Genomic DNA, 19,201 nt, shown 5'->3' with positions numbered 1-19,201 from the left:
CCTGCTGATATCAATGTTTTTCTTTGGTGGAAAAGCAGAAAAAGACCTCACAACCTGGATTATCTTCAACATTCTCAACTGCAAAATCCTGATATTTTCAGCATCAGGTTTAAAATCGAAACAATATGCCTTACTAATTGCTTTATGTTGTTTTAGTCCTTCTGCAGAATTCCACTGGATACAGTAACTTAAAAATCAGCCATCACAATGCACACTGCTCTTTGCCACCTTACTTTGCTGCCATTCCTACCTATTCCTACAAGAAAGCTGACTATGGAACTAGCAAAAGTGAACAGAGACATTCCACGAAATACAACATCTGTCTCTCTGTAAGCAGCAGCTGCAAGACAAAGGCTTTGACTGAACGCCTTTGAAGCAGCCATTCAGGGGAAGCCCATTTTAAAGACTGCTGCGCTTACATCTCTCTGCAGTTATTAGTTACCCTTGGCTTTGTCTCTTCAGATTTCAATTCAGGAGCAAAGTAAAGCATTGTTTAGTAAGGATAACCAACCAACCAACCAAACAAAAAAAGAGTTTTCCCACCTTCCCCCACCCCTCTTTAACCTTTGGCAAATTTTACTGCCTCCTCACCCCAGCTGCTCTTTGAACTGGCAGGTAGAGTCAGTTTTCATTACACCCAGCCCTGCCATAGTTCACAGATCTGCTTCTCAGCCTTTTCTGAAACACTTGTACCAATATTGTAAAGAGCAATTTTTGAAGTAACATAGTTTAAAAGCCTGCCCCAAAAGCACTGCAAGTATGCGAGTAATAAACTGGCAACCTAAAAGACACGTTTGTGAGATATTTACAATAATAACTGAGATAACTGATGAACAGAAACCTTCTGGAGCCTTCACAAGATGAATGGGTAACGTGCAGCAAAACCCAGACAACACCTGGCTATAAACCTGCCATCTGGATTTTACAAATCCATCCAATCACTTTGACTCCTGTGAAATGAAAGTTCTAATCAGCAGCAGGAGGGAAAACACCCCAGTTCACGAAGGAACTACAATGAAGTCTGTAGAAAGCTGGTTTTAGGTTTCTTGCCTCTAACACTCACTTCAAGAAACAAAGTAAGACAAACTTCAAATTCCGTATTTAGTCTCCTTTACTTTAGAGACTGCCTTTAGATAGCAGAAACAAAACACAGAGTTCTTTTGCTTCATGACTGCAATGAAAGAGAAAGCAGGTCCAGCAGGATACTTGTCAAATCAACTCTCTCTCCCCCTTCACCCTCCCATGCGGATGTATTTACATACAGCAAACACAATAAAAGACTGGATATATACACTTGGATATTGCTGCACTATATAAAAATTGTATACGCAGTCATATTACAGCAGCCTGTTAGGCATTCAACCACACGTTCTACGCAAAATGAAAAAATACCTACCCTGTTGATGAATTTTGCACCTTTACACTTTCAGACTTTGTAACTTTCCTAGTGCATCGACTCCAAAGTTCTACTTGAAAAGCAGAAAAAAGACAAGGAAGTGTGTGTACCTTGATCCTTAAAAGTCTGTGCAATGACAATGCCATCTTCTGGAAACTTTGCAATACTGCATCCTGAAGCATAATTCACTGAAAGACATCACAAAATTGCAGTTTAAAGACTGAAAAAGACAATCCTTCCCTCCCCACCATATTTCAGTGAACTGTTAAAACAAGCACAGAACAAAATATTCTCAGGAACACTGCTCTGAATTTGCGTATTTTGACCAATATGTGCATTCACAGAGACGGCATTTCAAAGCACAGCTTTTTCAGGTTCATCTCTAGATAACTGCTTTCAAATCTTTCCACTTAGGAGACTGACATTATCTTTTTCAAACTCAAAAAATTAATTAAATGCCATGAGAAATGTAGTATTTCACACTAACAATCAGTATTTATAATACAGAGAGCCTGTCTCCTGCAATTAACACTGGTGAGCATACAGAGGGCTGGTGCCTCCTCTTTTCACATTCACTTTCCCAACAAACTGTTCAGAAGACAGAGATGTGAAAGCAAAGCATGAAAACATCAAGTGAGTTGGTCAGATACAAAGAAAGACTGGCTAGACATAGAAAGTCTGAAAACAGTAAGGTCACAGACCCATGGCTTAACCATAAAGTTTGAACTTTAAACCAACCAACCATATTCATTTCAGGGGGAACAATTCCAAAGATTGCAAGAATAGGAAATTACACAGCATCTCAGGATGTTGTGATGCACGTCTAACTTCATGTATTCCAAGGAAGAAGCTCCTCTTTATTTTCTTCCTCCAAAATTTCAAATTTCCACATAGTTGCAAAATTAAAACCAAAGGCTTCATCTTAGCAACTAATATTTACAGTCCAGACAAATACAGACACACGCTAACAACACTCTTCGCAGTACCAGCACCTGGAACGCAAGCCTAAATTGAGGACACTCACTATCTGGTCTGAAAATTTTTCCCATACAGTCTACGAAGAAAGTAATAATTTAAGCAAGCTTATGAGACTCTTTTCACTGAATTTGAGTGGTTCCCTTGACTCTTGCTCAATCTCAGTTGCACAGAAAACTATTTTCCAAACACCAGACTGTAGCCTGAGTAGGCAATGGACTCCAGTACTCACTTTCATGGTTTGCCATGGTAAAATCACCTTCGTACAGCCCGTCGCTGAAGGCCATATTCCAGACAGAAAGCAGATCATTGAGAGCTGGTATATTAGCACCTCCAGTATCAGGCATCCACCACTGTCTAGAAAAATTACAGCACAGTGCAGTTTATTAGTATACAGAATATACTCCTAGAGTTTGTATAGTGAAAAATCAGGTGTCTTCCCACTTGCGGACTTTTTCAAAGTCATTTAAATAAGGAACTGTTATCTCAAAGCCTTATTTAACTCCAGGGGCACGTGAGCAGCTGTCTCTGACACCTCAGCTGTCTCTGACACCTATGCTTTTGAGCAAAAGTGAAGTAACACAATGTAAAGTTCTCCGTGCATTCCAGTTCCATGGAAAACTTCAATTTGCTAGAAAGAAATTCAGTCTTAGGCTCTTTGTTTAGCTAAGATGAGGCAAAAGCAATGCTCATGTCATTTGCTTCTCATCTTTCTAGTGAAGCAAAATGTTACTTGCTCACAAACTGCAGAACACATCTTTCTAGCTTAAGAGTAACACACAACAGGCTGACAACTGCAGCAATTACGAGAGTCTTTATCACCAGGGGTGATATTAGTGTACTTTCTCTTTATATGATACACTGGAATGATTTCAGTAATGGGTGCACAACCTGGCAATTCTGTTTGCAACCCATATTTTCTTTCTATTCTGCTCCCCAAAAGCAAAAATATATCAATTTTCCTTTGTTTGTCAGTCTCCAATATCTTACTCCTTTTCATTGTGAATGCTTTTTTGGGCTTTAAAAGATTACATGACCAAGGGGACCTTTGCAATTAAGATAAAATAGGTAGCTAGTCTCCTTAAGCTGCAGCTTAACGTCAATTTTGCTCTTCAGGCAGTCCCTTCTTACAGGTAGCATGCAAGGGCTGAAGTACAGCATATCACATTTGGGATTTTTAGGGTAATATGTGAATAAAGTGTCAATTCTATGGCATTTTATTTCCCAAAGAACTAACACAAACTAGTACCTTGTGTTTTCATCATAAAACTTGACTTTTCTCATCACGGATGTGTTGTACCAGTCACTAAACACTATAAGCGAAAGTCCGTTATCAACATCCCTCCTCAGCTTGGTGATTTCTTCAGGAAAATACTCTTCCTCACTGTCCACCATCAATAAAGTCCCTGTGTGTAAAATTAAAAACAAGAGCTCACCAGGCTGTTCACTGTAAAGTTATCGCAATACACGCAACCCATGTAGAAGTCAACATAAGCGTACATTTTGTACCATATCTGGTCCATGTGCTGTGGTTTGGCACCTCACCTCAAGTAGTAACATTTAAGGGTGGGAAATGTAGGACAATTCATTTTACAAACACACCCAAAAACCATTTGCAGCGTAGTATGCTTTTTAAGGGTGTTACTTACAACTCGTGCTTGTATGGTCTCACGAACCGAGTGCCCACATATTTCAGGCATGTATTTTGCAGTTTGGTCTCACCCAAATGCTTCATAAACTGAGCCAGACTGTGTCATCAGGAGATTCACCACTAGTCCAAACTAAAGTGCTAAAGCAGATGCACCCTAGTAAGAAGGTTTTTCACTGCTCCAATTTTAAAAGGTACTCTGCTCACTATTGCAGATTTGCAGCCAGGTAGACTTATTCTGAAACCTGATTTGACTCAGACCTTGAAAACTACAGCTGCATTTCAGTACACCTGACTAAAGTGCCACTGCCACTTTCATGTAACCCTCTCCCACTCCTGTGAACAAGCAAGCATAACCTTCTCTGCATCACTGAAAAACACAACCATAAAAATATGCTTCTGTCTCCTGACAGGATGTTTATGCTTTTAGATTGCACCTAAGTAACACACCATTTTGCTTCTTCAATTTCTGATTGCCCAGAGAGGTGGTGGAACTTCCATCCTCAAAGACAATGCAAATTTCGACTGGAGGATACCCTGAGACACCTGATCAACCCCTGACATTGGCCCCGTGTCTCTCGGCCCCTTGCACCCAGGACAATTCTACAAGTCCAGGCAGTCTGCATTTGGAAAGCCCTCTGATGAAGAGCCTGTACACACCATGTTAGTGACTTGGATGATGGAACAGAGTGTGCCCTCACCAATTTTGCAGAACTAAGGAAAAGTGGCAGATGGATCACAGATCACTGCATTTTCCACCCCTCGCTTCTTCCCATTGAGGAAATTCTGGAAGCCCACCAAACTACTGATCAAACGACGTACAATGTAAGAGTGGGCTCATACCATCACCAACATGGCTGCTCCATAGGAAACACCTGAAAGCTGCTGGAGGAACTACAGAAGGACTACTGGAAGAGACCAAAAATCAGTGTACCCAATCCTCTTCTCCACTTACTGCAACATACAGTAAGCATCCTAACTTCTTCTTTGGGATACTGTGTAGGAGAAAACTGGTTCAGGCTTTCCACACATTTCTCCAATAAAATGATGGTGAACCAGAAGAGAGAGAAGTCCCCTAATGCTGCTCCTTACGAGCTACAAAACCAGTGGTCTAAGAAGATAAACTATTTTGGCACTTTTTTAAGGGCTACCACTTCTGTATCCAGTTGCACATCCACTGAACTCAAAAAGCAACCATGCAATATTTACTGAAGAATCAAGATAACCAAAAGATTACTACTAACAACATTTCCAGAACTAGAACATTGTCAAGAGAATGCACCCTCACTTTACAGTCCACTGAAGAACACTGAAGCCCAAAAGAGAAGAGGGTCTTGTTGGTGATTGTCATAGTTAAATAGAGGGGGATATGGGAGCAGAAGAGAGCACGGACAACTTGGCTTGTTCCTTGCCTGGCAAATCTATCAAATCTCCTTCCTGATGAATACAAGAAACAAGCCACATACTGCTTTGCTACGGAATACTGTCCCCATTCTTTTACCTATCCACAACGATCAGTGTTTTAAAATGCCACTGCTGAGGAAACAGAAAACCAGAATAGACACTTTTGATTTTAGTCGGCTATTCACATCATGCTTTATTTTGACTGGGCTAAAACCTTCTGGCAAATACAGCTCTGCCTTTGTGGGACTGAATACAGAGGGGCTTTTAACCCACTCAGAGGTGGGCTTTCCCTCTCATTTTTTCATGATAAGGACAGAAAACGGCACTAATTCTACTAGACTCCCAAGCAAGCGTCTGCAGTGACACTTTACACAACTAAGTATCAGCATATAAATAATAAATACACCCACTGTTATAATATTTTCCTAGTGCCATGAGAATTTTTCTTTGCACCCCCACAACATTTTGGTCTTCCAAAAACCAGGCCATTTTAGGAAGATGTTAACAGTATGGAGAACAAGACAATAAACTCATGCTTACCATACTGACTTGCATCAAAACATGTAAACGGGGAGCCAAGAACCTCAACAAAGTACCCCATACTCCTTAGGTGCTGGTACATGTCCCTGAAGTTTGTGTGGATATGGTCACCATTCCTTGGGAAAAAAGTGTTGAAGATGTTTAAATCTGGTGTGCAGAAATCTGATTTAAATCCACCATTCCTTGGGAAAAAAGTGTTGAAGACGTTTAAATCTGGTGTGCAGAAATCTGACTTAAATTCTCTAATTATAGATTACTTCCTAGCTTCCTTTCTAACAGCTCAATTTTTTTTCAAATTATAACCTGTATTTTCCAAGCAACATCTCCTCTCTGCAAAATTCTTAACAAATGACACTGGTTCTGAGGGCTATAGAGCAGAGTTAAATAGCAGAGTTAAAGAGATACAGTCAAAGCCAGAGAATGAGGATGTTACTTGCAAAGCACAATTCTACATGTTTGCACCACACCACAGAGAAACACTGCTGCATTAAAACCACAGGCTCTTCACAGGACTTCCTCCTCACAAAGAGCCCGTAAGAGCAGCTCTAACTAGTAAGTGGAAGAAGCACACAGGATCACCTGTAAATAATTGCTGAAATTCAGCAGAGTGCCTGTCCAATTGCCATATCTGCATGCTCAAAGTAGCTTTCCAAACACCTATGTCTTGGTCACTGACCCAATTAATCTTCACTTATCCACTGCTGCATGATTCTTCCTATGTATGCTTTCCCTCCCCATCTACAAAAGACAACAGATCAGGCTGAGCCTTGCTCTCCTTCAAAGACAGTCTCCCTCAACAGACAAGGGTTTTCTTCTTTAGGATTCAGTCTTTCAAATTTTCAAATGTCTCTTTTTTTTTGATAAGCAAATACTGAAATGGGTAATTAAGTGCCTCCCTTAACTTCCTAGGAGAAATTAGGGCAGAAAAGAAAAACGCTACAGTTTGAAAGCCAAATAAAAACCTCAGTAACTTAAACATGCATTTTAAAAGCTTTTCACTTCATGTGAATAAAACCATAGAGCACAAGAAAAAATCCTGCACCAAAAGCATGCAGAGTCCAAGCGCTTTGCATGGATTTCTTAGAAAAGATAATCCCACGCCACACTGAAACAAGCCAGAGCTCTCTGGCATTCAGTAAATTATCCCATCTCATCAACGCACAATCATGAAATACTGATTTAATAGAACCTGAGATAAATACCAATCTAATGGATCATTCTTCATCCTCAAATTATCCCTGGGGAAGTATCCTGGTGGATAACGGAGATTATGATATTGATCCCAAAGGACTCGCTTACTACGAGGTGGAGTAGGAATAATCTTCACTTTTATTGGAAGCTTCACCGTTGAAGTCTGCTCTGCACCATTCTTAGACTAAAGGACAGAACAAGCTACAGTGAAATCCTTTTTCCCCGCAGGAACATTCACCAGTTAACTGAGGATTGTAAAAGACTAAAAAAATTGAGGTATCAAACCTACTTGTAGTTACCAGCACCAGCTCTGGAGAAGAAGAGATGACTTTTGTCTTAAATCAGCACAGTGTTTTTTTTTGTGAACTCAACAGTTTATATACATGCTCAGAATGCAAAATACTTAAAATATGTTACAATTGTGATTTGGTTCAATTGTTCAAAACCTTAAAAACTTCTCAAGAACATGGTTCTAGAAGAAATATATTTAACTAATCTCTTTTTCAGAACACATTACTTAGAATTCACAATAAACAAATGCAATTATGAAGTCTGTCTCAAAGAGAGGCTTCCTAATTCTAAAGCATATCCAATTTGCAGGGTTAATCCTGCTCTCAGCTATAAAGATCATTATTTGTACTCTTCAATTTCCTGACCCCAATCTAACTTATGCTTCAAATGAGACGACCACAGCAACTCCTTGAAAATAAGGTATCTGGATATCAGGAAGCAGTTTTAATAATTATTAACACAGAAAAACCAAAATGCATAGAACTTACTTCATTCTCTGCAGGGGATGATACTGTGATCATAACATGACCTTGAGCAATGCCCTCCCAGGATGCTGCTTTCTTTGCTACAGAGATGGAAATTGCTAAGTATCCGGACCAAGGCCACAACACAGGGGAATAGGAGAAAGCCACTTCGATATTATCCCCGTTTTGGGGGAGATAGGGTTGCCAGTCTGGCTGTGAAACGAAGAATACAAAACATTGGTAAAACAGTATCTGCAGTCACTAATTTCTGCACACATAGCCCTCTTCCTCTGCACAAAGAAATAACAAATCTGAAGGTTACGTCAAATTTTAAAATGTCCACAAAACCCAAAACGATGGCATTGTGTCAGCGAATCAGCCTAATCAGGACAGCCTTAATGATCCGGACTACAGGCTTTTCAGAGGCAGGATTCTGACAAGCTATCTGAACAGTATGCTGCCTAAGTGCCTAAGTTTTGGGGTCCTGTGCAAAAGTTTATTGGGAAAAACACAAAATTTCCATTTGGTAACAAACAGAACTATCGCTATAACAAACATAGGCAAATTACTTCAGCTGTGTCTGAATATTACCGTAAGCTAATGATGTTGGATAAGAGCATAAATGCCCTTTAATGTCAGTTTAAATCTCAAACAGACCCCAAGATTGACATTAAAACATGAAATTAAGCTCATTTACATTGCCTAGAGTTTTGGGATAGGTGCCTTATTTAACTTGTGTCAATTCCCAAATCTGTTCTACATTTAAACTTACTTAGAGCTTAACAAAAAAAAAAATTAAAACTTCCCTAGTCAACCCAAATGCCCAGCATCACAGGTGTAAAAGAACAGGTTTTGCAGCAGACCTTGGTAAGTTAATACATTCAGGTCATTTTGACCCTTGGAAGAGGCATGATTTATAATGTCAAGATTCTTTACTGAGATTGCTTATGCTCCAGACCAAAAAAAAAAAAAAAAAGTATGAGGAAAGTCTATCCAGAAGACTTAAAATGCTATCAGAGAATATAAAGAAATTTCTAAGTACCTGTCAATCCAAACTGGTTTTACAAAGATAAAAGGCTACACGTCCCTGTAACCAATCCATTGCTTGAAAACGTAGTCAGCTCATGTTGACAGATCTTACTAATCCAGGTGTGTCCTTTAAAATCAAACATTTTCCATCTCTTGCTCTCAACAGTAAGAAACTTGATTTGTTCTACGAAATTTATCGCTCAAATAGTCTTTTCTGGGAAGCTTTTAGCAACTTTAATAGCCAGGACATGGAACAACGTGAAGTCTTACCTTGTCTACAATTCTCCCAGTGACTCCCATACCATTAAGGATAGTAACATTAACGATGGTTGGCATCCCTCCATAATATATGGGCTGAGAACAATAGGGCCACATGTAGGGACACTCGGTCAAGTCAATATAGCTTGGGCTCAAACTACAGCAGGACGGAGGAGGGAAAAAAAAAAAAAAAGTCAGTAAACAGAAGAACATGCCACTATACATAACTATGAAAAAATTATAGATAAAACATGCCCATGCCAGTCATAGTTACTGTATCAAGCTCTCACCTCACTTCCCAAATCTGCCACAAAATCTCCTTCCTTTCCTCTCTTTTTTTTAATTTATTTTAAGTTTTGTAAAAAGATTTTCCCAAAACAAAAGAAACTTTTCAGCACAGTGAGAATGTTCTTATTCTGGAAAGTTAAAATTTAAGTACTTTTCCATTGTCTTCTAGGTTACATTACTCATAACATCTCAGGCAAGAAGAGAAAGTAAATTTAGCTGTCATAGACACTTTATCTCCTACACTGCTATAACTTAGGCAGAAAATACATTGACTTTTCATCCACTTTTATCAAAATTCATGCTTTGGGACTACATGAGATCTGTGCAAGTTTTCTTTGCTGCATAGGCACAGATTGCTCAATTGAGTTGTACGTGCATCATCTGCCCTTTTACAAGAAACTGCAGATTACTGTGTATCATTGGTTAATTAATGATCAAAATTAACCTGGCCTGTGGTTTATAGCTGTTGAGGATCTGATACGCTCTCAGAAGATCCAACTTGCCGTGTCCTTGTTCAAACATGTTGACTCCAGGAAGCCTACGCGCTGACGCAATAAGCGCCTGCTTCATACTTGCTGGATTCACCATTTCACGCTTCTGAACTGTGCTGAAACAGGAGACAACAGACCACATCAGGTGCCCTTTAGTCCAGTTCCTACCTAGTTCTGTCCACCATTCTGCCTCAACAGTAATTCGATTTAAAGAAAATGCAATCAAAAATCAAGCTGCTGTGAGAAACATCTATGGTTCATATTTGTCTATTATTCCTTGATTTCTCACTGGAACAGTTGAAGAAGAGTGACAACTTTCTGACGCGTTTCTTTTAACAACTAATATTACATTAACTTTTCTCCTTACAATGTGCTCCATGACCAGCAGTCATTACAATGAGGGTAGTATTTTTATATGTTAAATAAAATATTCTGAAAATCAAAGCCTCTGTAACTGGAAACTTGCTGGTATCTTTTGCAACATGACTCTTCTGGGGGAAAAATAGCTTTGTCGTTCAAATTAAAATGCACCATTTTATGGAGAAAATACGATAGTGACTTTGAATTTTTGGCATGTGCTTCAAATACAGGTTTGTCTCATCCTTACATAGTAGCAATGACAAACACAAAGTACAACCTTGCAACTCCTACCTTCAAGTTCTCCAGTGTGCAACAGATGACTTATGCAACCGGATAATAGCCATAAAAACCTAGACCCTATAAAATTTACAAGTACTTAGATAATTATCTGCTACAGGTGCCTACTTTGAGCAGCCACTCTTCCACAACACAACTGACAGAAGCTCAGCAATTCAAAATGACTAAAAAAGGCGACAACGTTACTTCAAAGTATTGTTCTCCCTAGTTATATTTTAAAAGATGTCACTATTATTCAAAACAGTTCTCAAGTTTTTCCCAGGAAATTTAGAGCTAGTCAGACAAGGTAATGTCTCAGGCAGAAGAACCCTGATTTTATCCCCCGAGTTTGTTTTCCTACATCTAAACACAATTTAGTTTTATTTTGTGGGTTCCTTTAAGGGCCTTTTATGAGCCTCCTGCGTCAGTATCTTTTTAGAGATTCTTATGTAAGACTTACCTTACTAACAAAGTAACAGCACCTGCCACCACAGGAGATGCTACGCTTGTCCCAGAGAGAGAGCGGCATCCACCTTTCATACCAGAACCTCTCACCCCAGAGCCATAAGTAACAATATCAGGCTTCACTCTACCATAACCTCCAGGTAGCTCCTGTAAAAGGAAACGGATTATTGTCCTAATACATAATGAACACTGGTTGCTTCATTTGGGCACTTAAACTAACTGCAGGTCATTCAGAAGTAAAATGATCTACTAAATTACCTGAGGTTCAGCGTCACGGAATAGCAAGTAACACATAAGAAGGACTCAAACTGTTTATGACAAGTTCTCGGTGTTCCAATGTCAACATTACTGCCAATTACTCGAATACCTATGCTAAGCATAAAACCACTGACAAAATGACAACCGCACAGCTACCTGGCTAGTGAATGAGATGCAGCACGAACAGAAACATGCAACAGTCCCCTTAATCAAGATCACAATGCAGCCTCATCTGAAATCACGTGTGCAGTACCCATCACCTTAGTTCAACAGGCCAAAAAGTGTAACGTTACATGTAGCATCTGGAAATCTTGGGATTTTTAAACTAGAGGAGGACAAGAGCAGGCCTTCGTTTTTGCAGATTTAACCGCACAGGCAAGTCCTCACTGTAAATCAAAAGGTACCAGACATTTTACAAATACATCCAAGAATGTCAACAGTGGTCAAGACTAATGATGAGAAACCCTGCAAAGAACATTACGCTTCTTGCTTAAAGACTTATAATCTTTAACTATTCTGATCTTTGATGAAATCTTTTCTCACTGGTTACTCCACACGTTCCATCTGCACGGGACTACCCGTTCAAAAAAGGCTCCCTTTCCAAGGCCCTGACTTTGGCAGCAAATGTGGCTGGCCACAGTCAGAGTATCTTACCCAAGTGGTCATTCCCCTAGACGAAAAGCGAGCTATATTATCTTCAAAGTCAATGCCACCTACTCCAATCACATCCATCTGGTCAGCAGGGTTATTGAGAGTCCTAGAACAAGTTGGGATATAGGAAGACAAAAAAAAAAAAAACACCCATGAACAAAAAACAAGACACAGTCATAAGTTTATCCTGATAACGGACACACTGCCACCAGATTTCTGTCAGACACTTTTTAACCTCCACAGAAACACACTGTGGTCCTACCTAATATAGTTACACTGTAGAAGCCAGAGTAACTTTTCAGGCAGCTAGTAACTCAGTAACTAACTCAGTAACTACCAAACCATGTATCTCTGAAGACAAAACAAAATCTATTTTTAGGCCTTTGTTTTAGAAATATACCCCATATTGTTCTGGCTTGTTCCCTTCGTATTCCTTAAGCCCAAGATCAGTACCCAAAGACATCTGTCAGCACTGACAGGAAAAAGCCATCCGGAAGTACTGCCGGTCTTCTTTTACTGACTTTCCACTGTTTCAATGAAAAAATATTTAGCCAAGTACTTCATAAATTGCTGTACTACTACATCAAGTGATAAAGACAGTGGAAAGAGTTTAACTTGAGTCACTATCTATAAACAGATTACAGAAAAAAAAGGAGCAGGGAAGACTTCCTGACCAAGCACAACTACTTCCAAAAACACGCAATAACATCTCTGCTTTTCTTTGAAGTGGTCATTGAAACTTACCCATACAAAGGGCCGTCATTGCCAATAGCAGAGACCATTATGACGTTGTTAGCTGTCAGTTCCCATACCTACAAAAAATAATGCTTACAATAAAGCTCTGCCACCAAAACCAGCACTTTTCTAATAAAAGTACATTCCATGGGGCCTGACATAAGCGAACCGTTACTCCTCTTTCTTACAGAGACTTATAAAATACATCTCACTGGTATACTCAGTGTTAAGCTCCAAACTTTCTTAAGATGATGTGACCAATAACCCAGCCTCTACAGCAACCCTGCTGACAGTATGTATTTAGGTTACACCAAAGGAAAAACTCCTGTTCACAACAAAGCACTCCAGATGCCAAAATCAAGTTATTTGGAATCCCTTCCACTACTGGGGAGAGTAGTGAAGTCAGTGTCAAACCACATTTCAATGCAGGTTATCACAAAAAAAAGGAAAAATTTCTATGCCTCAAATTGCCCTTTACAAAGAGAGATTTTACCCTTTTTAAAAATGTAGGTTAATTCACTGAGGGCTTCTGAACAACAGAACAATTCAAGGAACCATGACATTTACAAAGACAAAAACCTAATTCCTTCTTATCCTGAAACAAATCTCTTATCGCATAGCTGAAACAACGACCTGTACTTTTTACCCATTTGTTCTTAAACAATTTGCTGCTAAATTCATACAATACATATTTTTTGCCATTAAATAAGTTAACCATGCAGAGATTTAAAAAAAAAAAAAAAAAAGAGTAGATTTCAGTTAAGCTTCTTCTATTACGGGCCTATTTAGTTGCCTGCTTCGGAGTCACGCTTCCTAACAGTACAAGCTCTGTTAATATTGGGGTTGTGTTTGCTTTTTTTTAAAATCCATTCCTTAAATATATTCCTAAAAGCCTGTACACCATAGAAATTTTCTCTCATGCAAATAAAACTCCACAGAAACTGTCAGCAGCTGTGGCAAAGAAGGAGCTCTGCAAGTCGGGCATTTGTGTGAGGGATCTAAGCACCATTATCATTTTATTTCCTCATACTAACCTTGTCAACAAATGGATGATCCATGAAGTCTGGCCCACCAATACTTAGATTCAATACATCTATCTTCTTTAAAATTGCATAATTAAAGGCATCCAGAAACCAAGATGTATATGAGACCTATGTAAGAAAGAGAAGGAAAAAGGCTGTCATTGGAAAATCCAGTGATTCCATGACAATACAGACTTCAGAGAGAAACAACACCAAAATAAAACACAAAAGTGGCAATAGTCTCCTAGTATTTCTAGTGCTCAGTACATTTGAGTGATTGCTCCAACACTACACAGATCAGCCTTCCACACATTATTCCTGAAAAATATACCAGATTTGGAAATGGTAAGACATCTTGTAGTAAGTCTCTTATAAACAGAAAGATGTAACCTTCTCACTTATCAAAGAAAATATGCCAACATTTACAACTACCTGCAATATTCCTAAAGGAAAGGATTAATACAGCATTAATCTGGAAAGGCAGAAATGGAAACACATGTGAAATAGCTACCTGGTTATTGGTGAACACTCTAAAAATGTGCAGTTCTGCATTGGGAGCAAATCCCTGGCATTCTCTCATGCTGGCTATCACACCTGCTACAAAAGTCCCATGGCCTAAACCTATCACGGGGAGAAGGAAACCAAATAAGATGTTAGAAGACAAACCATTTCATTGTCAAGGATTTGTACTGTTAAACACCGCCTATACCAAAAATCACATCAATCTAACAGACTTTACAACTAACTGCAAACACTGGGTTCAGTCCTAGTCTTCTTGAATCATATTTTGCTGCTGGGTTCAGTGGGACCAGAATTTCCAGCACTATCTAACCAGCTAATGAAACCCTGAGTGATACACTCTCCGGTCTATCCACTCCTGATTGCTACCAATGAAATCAAGAGACACACAAAGCAATCATAAGAGAAAAATGTTATTTTGGAAAACACAAGTCACAAGGCCAATGTATTTTTAAGTAAATGTCTTAAAATATTTTTACCCTGACTCTGCAATAACCATATTTTGTTAAGTATGAACAATGAGACAAGAAAACACTTTTTTTTTCCTCTCCTCAAAAAATAATTTCGCTTTTGCTTTATGGGATTGCCTGCATTATATTTCTGGACTCCAAATCTGCCTGTCCAGCAAACATCTGGGTACAGAACTAATAGAAAGTGATACCAAAAGCAAGTGCTGCAATGCAAAGAAATACTACACATGAGAAGACTACAGAGGTGCACACAAGACTGAGCAAGATACGCATATACCTTGAACTCTAAAGGGATTAAACTGCCAGTGGACTCAATGACCCAGACTGTATGAAGTCAATAATCTGTGAAAGGTCAGGGCAAGGTAGGGTCAACATATGAAAAAGGAACACAAACATACTGCAGAAAATGAAAAGTCCTTTGGAATGCTGATGGATATGACCCAGCACAATGTTTGTTGATGAAAACTGTTGATTAGAGAAACTTTACAGGAAGGTGCCAAAACTCTGATTACTTTTGGACTGCACAGTAAGAAGAAGGAAAATGCTCTCCCTCAGAAGAATAGAAAGATGTACGCACTGTGAAACAGCAGAATAAAAAGGAATAGGAAAGAAACAGCTTTGTGGGGTTTGCTCTCACCTCCTCCTACTCTGACAATGTATTTATGCCTGCATAATGTCTCCTTGCCCTAAGATTTTTCAAATGCCTTGATGAAATGCCACATAGGATTCAAAGGAGACTTATGCAACACCCTCCTGGAACCTTAATACTCTGTTGAATTTGGTAAGATTACAAAGTGCTTGGGACACTGCAAAAATTAAGCCTAAAATCTCACGATATAGAGTTTCAACAGGTGTTAGCACCACAGCAGCAAAGCCAGTTTTACAATGGAAACAGAACATGCCAGTGTCAGGAATAGTTGGACAACTGTGCACAGTAACTCACCGTCATCCAAGGTTCTCTCATTAGTCCAGTTTGTTCTCTCTTTGACATTTTTGAAATGTGGATGTTTCTCACTCAGACCAGTGTCAAACACCGCTACTCTTACACCAGCACCTATAATAGAAAAACATCACTTTTTCTGATTCAGCTTCACAGCAAATCTATTCTATCGAGCCAAAGAAAACTTTTTTGTTTAACGTAGCATGTAATTTACAAGCTCAGTAAGTTAGAGCTTAAAGAAAGCTCATATTCCAATTGAGAAATGCAACCACAGATCATAAACATGACCGATTTCTCCTAAGCACAGCACACACACAGAAGAGCACTCCACAAGTATACAATGCCTCACAAAACAAAGTATTTCATAATCTTTCCAGAACTGGCACCCATTGCGAGATTAACACATAGAAGCCAGTTAGCCTTTCCTTACGCTTCACTTGTTTTTCCAAATAAGGTAATTTTTCTAAGCCAACAGACAAAAGCAGACCTGTGTAACCCATCTGCCAGAGGACATCTGCCTGCAAGGTCTGAGCGACTTGGCGTGGGATAGCTCTCAGCAAACGCCTGCTCGAGTGTCGACCTGTTGCATGCCAGAAGCCAGAACCTAAGGAAAGACTTGCTCTTCTCAAGGGACGAGACGACTGCCATTTCTGAGTCCATCTGGTTTCATTGCAGTGCAACACTGGATCAGCTAAGCAGAATTAGGACAAGAAAAAGAAAATACAGTATGAGGAAAACCACAAAAGTTCAGGTTTTTATGCAAATATACACATTATATTGTTACAACAAAAATTTCAGACAAGTGAGTACCCATTTTCTCTGATCAAAATCAGTAAATGCTTCTGCTTTATCTAGCAAGGATATAGTGGTCCACAGTCTCTGGTAACTGCTGCAAAAGAAATGTTTCTATCTTGTAGCTGGACTCACTGTCACCCTTTAGCAAAGGTATGACACGACCCTGATAATTTTATAGGTAAAGAACAGATTTCAGTAAATTAAAGAAAAACTGTAGGGCACTTCTCATTTGTGTTAATGCTAAGCTGATGGTCTGAAAATGAGGCTGAGAAGAGTTTTCCAAAGCAGATCTCATGCAACCACACATAAAACTACTTACACTCTGAATATTTGAGTGATCGGAAGACCTTCCGCTGAGGTGTTACACGCTTGATGTTTGGATGATCTTCCAGCGTCAGTACTCCATCTTTCTGTTTCTCATTGATCTGAATAACTTCAAAATCACTAGGATAGTCACTGGCTGGGTTGTTGCGAGGTACAATCCTCCAGTTCTCAATATCACTACTTTTTAGTGCACTTGAAATAAATTTACTTCTAGCTTTAGCTGTGAAGTATCCATCAAAAGCCACAATATACTCTGGAACAAAAGCACAACTTATCAGAACTGATGTTTAAGCAGCTTACTCACGCATGCACATCACAAAGGTCCAAATATTTTTTCTTTATCTAGAACAAATAATCACAATTTGAAGCACTTTTTTGTCGCTTTTAGAAATTTGCAATTTATTTCTGCACTACTAATGTTTCTGTTTAATCAGGAAACCTGCAAAATATGATAAAACCTCTGACAGGAAGGTAGAATCGTAAATATCATGGAAAGGTGAAACGATCGGGAGAGAGCAGGGGAGAGAGAACAGACTTACTGTTACATCCAACAGTACAAACTCCTTGATATGCCAATGCAATATGCTTCTTGACATGTATGACTTAGAGATGTATAACCTCTATAGGGTATTAAGTTTTAGTGCAAATTACTGACAGCAACTACAACACGCACAGAGAAACAAGCTGGTCCCGACAGTCCAGTCCTTTATCTGCATCAGTGATTTGTGAGTGGACCTCAGCCCCAGCGCACACCACCACATCCACCTCAAGAAGTCTTCGGCTAACTATGCACAGAAATGTCACTATTGTCATCCCACCTGTAAGCACCCAGGCACATGCTCAGCTTCACTGCAGGAACATTATGGGTACCTGAGGCAATAAGTGGATGCAGAGCCGAGGCACTCTGCTGCCATCCTTTGCCATCTCAGCAGTGACATCTGCCTTACTTTGCCTTTCAGCTGCGCCCTTCACAATAACCTTTGCAATTTTTCCACGCACGTATTATTGCTTCCAAACCTTTTCTTGAACAAACCAACAGAGATTTCTTGCCTTTCTCACCCCTTCAAGGCCCACTTGTTGTTACATTTCATAGAAGAGCCTCAATCATATCACCAGCCAGATCAAAACAAACAGCTACTAAACACACCAAAGTGACCACCTGAGCCTTCACACTCCATTTTCACTTCTAACATCTTCTTTATCTCCCTGTCTCTTCCTTCTGTTGTTCTTTGAATCCTACTTCCAGTTAAACCAAGAGCCTTTAAAAAAATTGTTTCTCTTTTTGAACATAGAATCTAGCAGATGGTATGTTTTACTCTGAGTGTTACAACTGCACAAACACCACAAATCAGTAACATACACTCGAACATCATATGGATTTTCCTTTTTCTTTTTTTTCCTGCTTAACGCTTTATTACCATGCTCCACGACTGTCGAAGTGAATTCCACTTTCAAAGTAAGGTGAGAACATCCAGGACATATGTGAGCCTCATGAGAGGAATTCCCTAGTCTGGTACCGAAGTGGTTTTTGCCACAGAGTAAAATAACAACCAGAACAAACCAGATATTTGCAAACTTCATGGTCATAGAAGAAAATGGTTTCATTCCAAAAATTCCATATACTCAAAACCCAATTTTCTTCTTTATAAACTAGTTCATTTTTGTTTCAGTAAACGGTGCTTTCACTGTGCTGATCAACTGGATATTCTTAAAGCTGTGTCCAAAATAAGTATTGATTTCATGGTCTTTTGAGGTAAAGCCTACTAAACAGGCTCATTTCTTTCTACGTTTCTTCTCCATTTTGTATTAAAGGATTCAGTCACGCAGGATGTGGTAGCTGAGTCCTGTACTCCATTTCTGATGGCAAAGTTAACTCCCTAGAAGAATTACCAAAGCTGACTGCAAGCCAACCTGTAAGGAAGGGCAATAGAGAAAATAATTAGATTCACATTTGTGCAACTGTATAGCCTGAAAATCACAAACGACAGACACCTTTGGCAATTAGTATTAGAAATAATAAGGAAAAAGTTGCTCATATGTTTCATGTTGTAATTTTTAACGAATGCTCAAGTTTCTTCCTTGCTCGCACCAAAGCACACATGGAACCCTCAGGTACGCAACGACAACCAATCACCCTTTGTGCAAAGGGAGTGAAGAGAACAAAACTACATGCCAGGCACATGGCAAGGAAAAAGTAAAGAGCAAAATAAAATACTAACATGATAAAAAAGTACCCACAGACACTTAAAAAAGCATGGTGCCTTTTTTCGAATCAGAAATGTGGCAAAGAGAAATTCTGCTATAGCATGTCATTTTACACATGGAGAATCAGATTCAAACTCTATGCCAAGGGCTGGTAAGGACAAGAGATACTACAGGAAGCACACTTTCAATCCCTTTACTTGAGAGAG

The 19,201-nt window shown here is 39.3% G+C and overlaps 1 protein-coding gene across 1 annotated transcript in view; it reads right to left on the bottom strand.

The window, feature by feature from the left end:
- The window catches only part of MBTPS1 (membrane-bound transcription factor peptidase, site 1), a 24,477-nt gene extending 5,774 nt beyond the window's left edge, over positions 1–18,703 (bottom strand). Inside the window, exons 1-17 of the mRNA XM_010075535.1 lie at positions 18,209–18,703; positions 16,786–17,043; positions 16,159–16,362; positions 15,675–15,785; positions 14,254–14,363; positions 13,755–13,871; positions 12,730–12,797; positions 11,989–12,091; positions 11,072–11,223; positions 9,930–10,091; positions 9,209–9,353; positions 7,934–8,122; positions 7,166–7,338; positions 5,964–6,079; positions 3,621–3,777; positions 2,604–2,728; positions 1,507–1,584 (exon numbers count right to left, since the gene is read on the bottom strand). Coding sequence (XP_010073837.1) covers positions 1,507–1,584; positions 2,604–2,728; positions 3,621–3,777; positions 5,964–6,079; positions 7,166–7,338; positions 7,934–8,122; positions 9,209–9,353; positions 9,930–10,091; positions 11,072–11,223; positions 11,989–12,091; positions 12,730–12,797; positions 13,755–13,871; positions 14,254–14,363; positions 15,675–15,785; positions 16,159–16,362; positions 16,786–17,043; positions 18,209–18,395 — 2,455 coding nt within the window. The 5' untranslated portion in view covers positions 18,396–18,703. The remainder of the gene's footprint in view (positions 1–1,506; positions 1,585–2,603; positions 2,729–3,620; positions 3,778–5,963; positions 6,080–7,165; positions 7,339–7,933; positions 8,123–9,208; positions 9,354–9,929; positions 10,092–11,071; positions 11,224–11,988; positions 12,092–12,729; positions 12,798–13,754; positions 13,872–14,253; positions 14,364–15,674; positions 15,786–16,158; positions 16,363–16,785; positions 17,044–18,208) is intronic.
- Between the last annotated feature and the right edge of the window lie 498 nt (positions 18,704–19,201).

This window comes from Pterocles gutturalis, unplaced genomic scaffold (genome assembly GCF_000699245.1).
Source record: "Pterocles gutturalis isolate BGI_N339 unplaced genomic scaffold, ASM69924v1 scaffold32082, whole genome shotgun sequence".
In the NCBI taxonomy this organism is placed as follows: domain Eukaryota; kingdom Metazoa; phylum Chordata; class Aves; order Pterocliformes; family Pteroclidae; genus Pterocles; species Pterocles gutturalis.
This window is presented reverse-complemented; position numbering and strand designations above follow the sequence as displayed.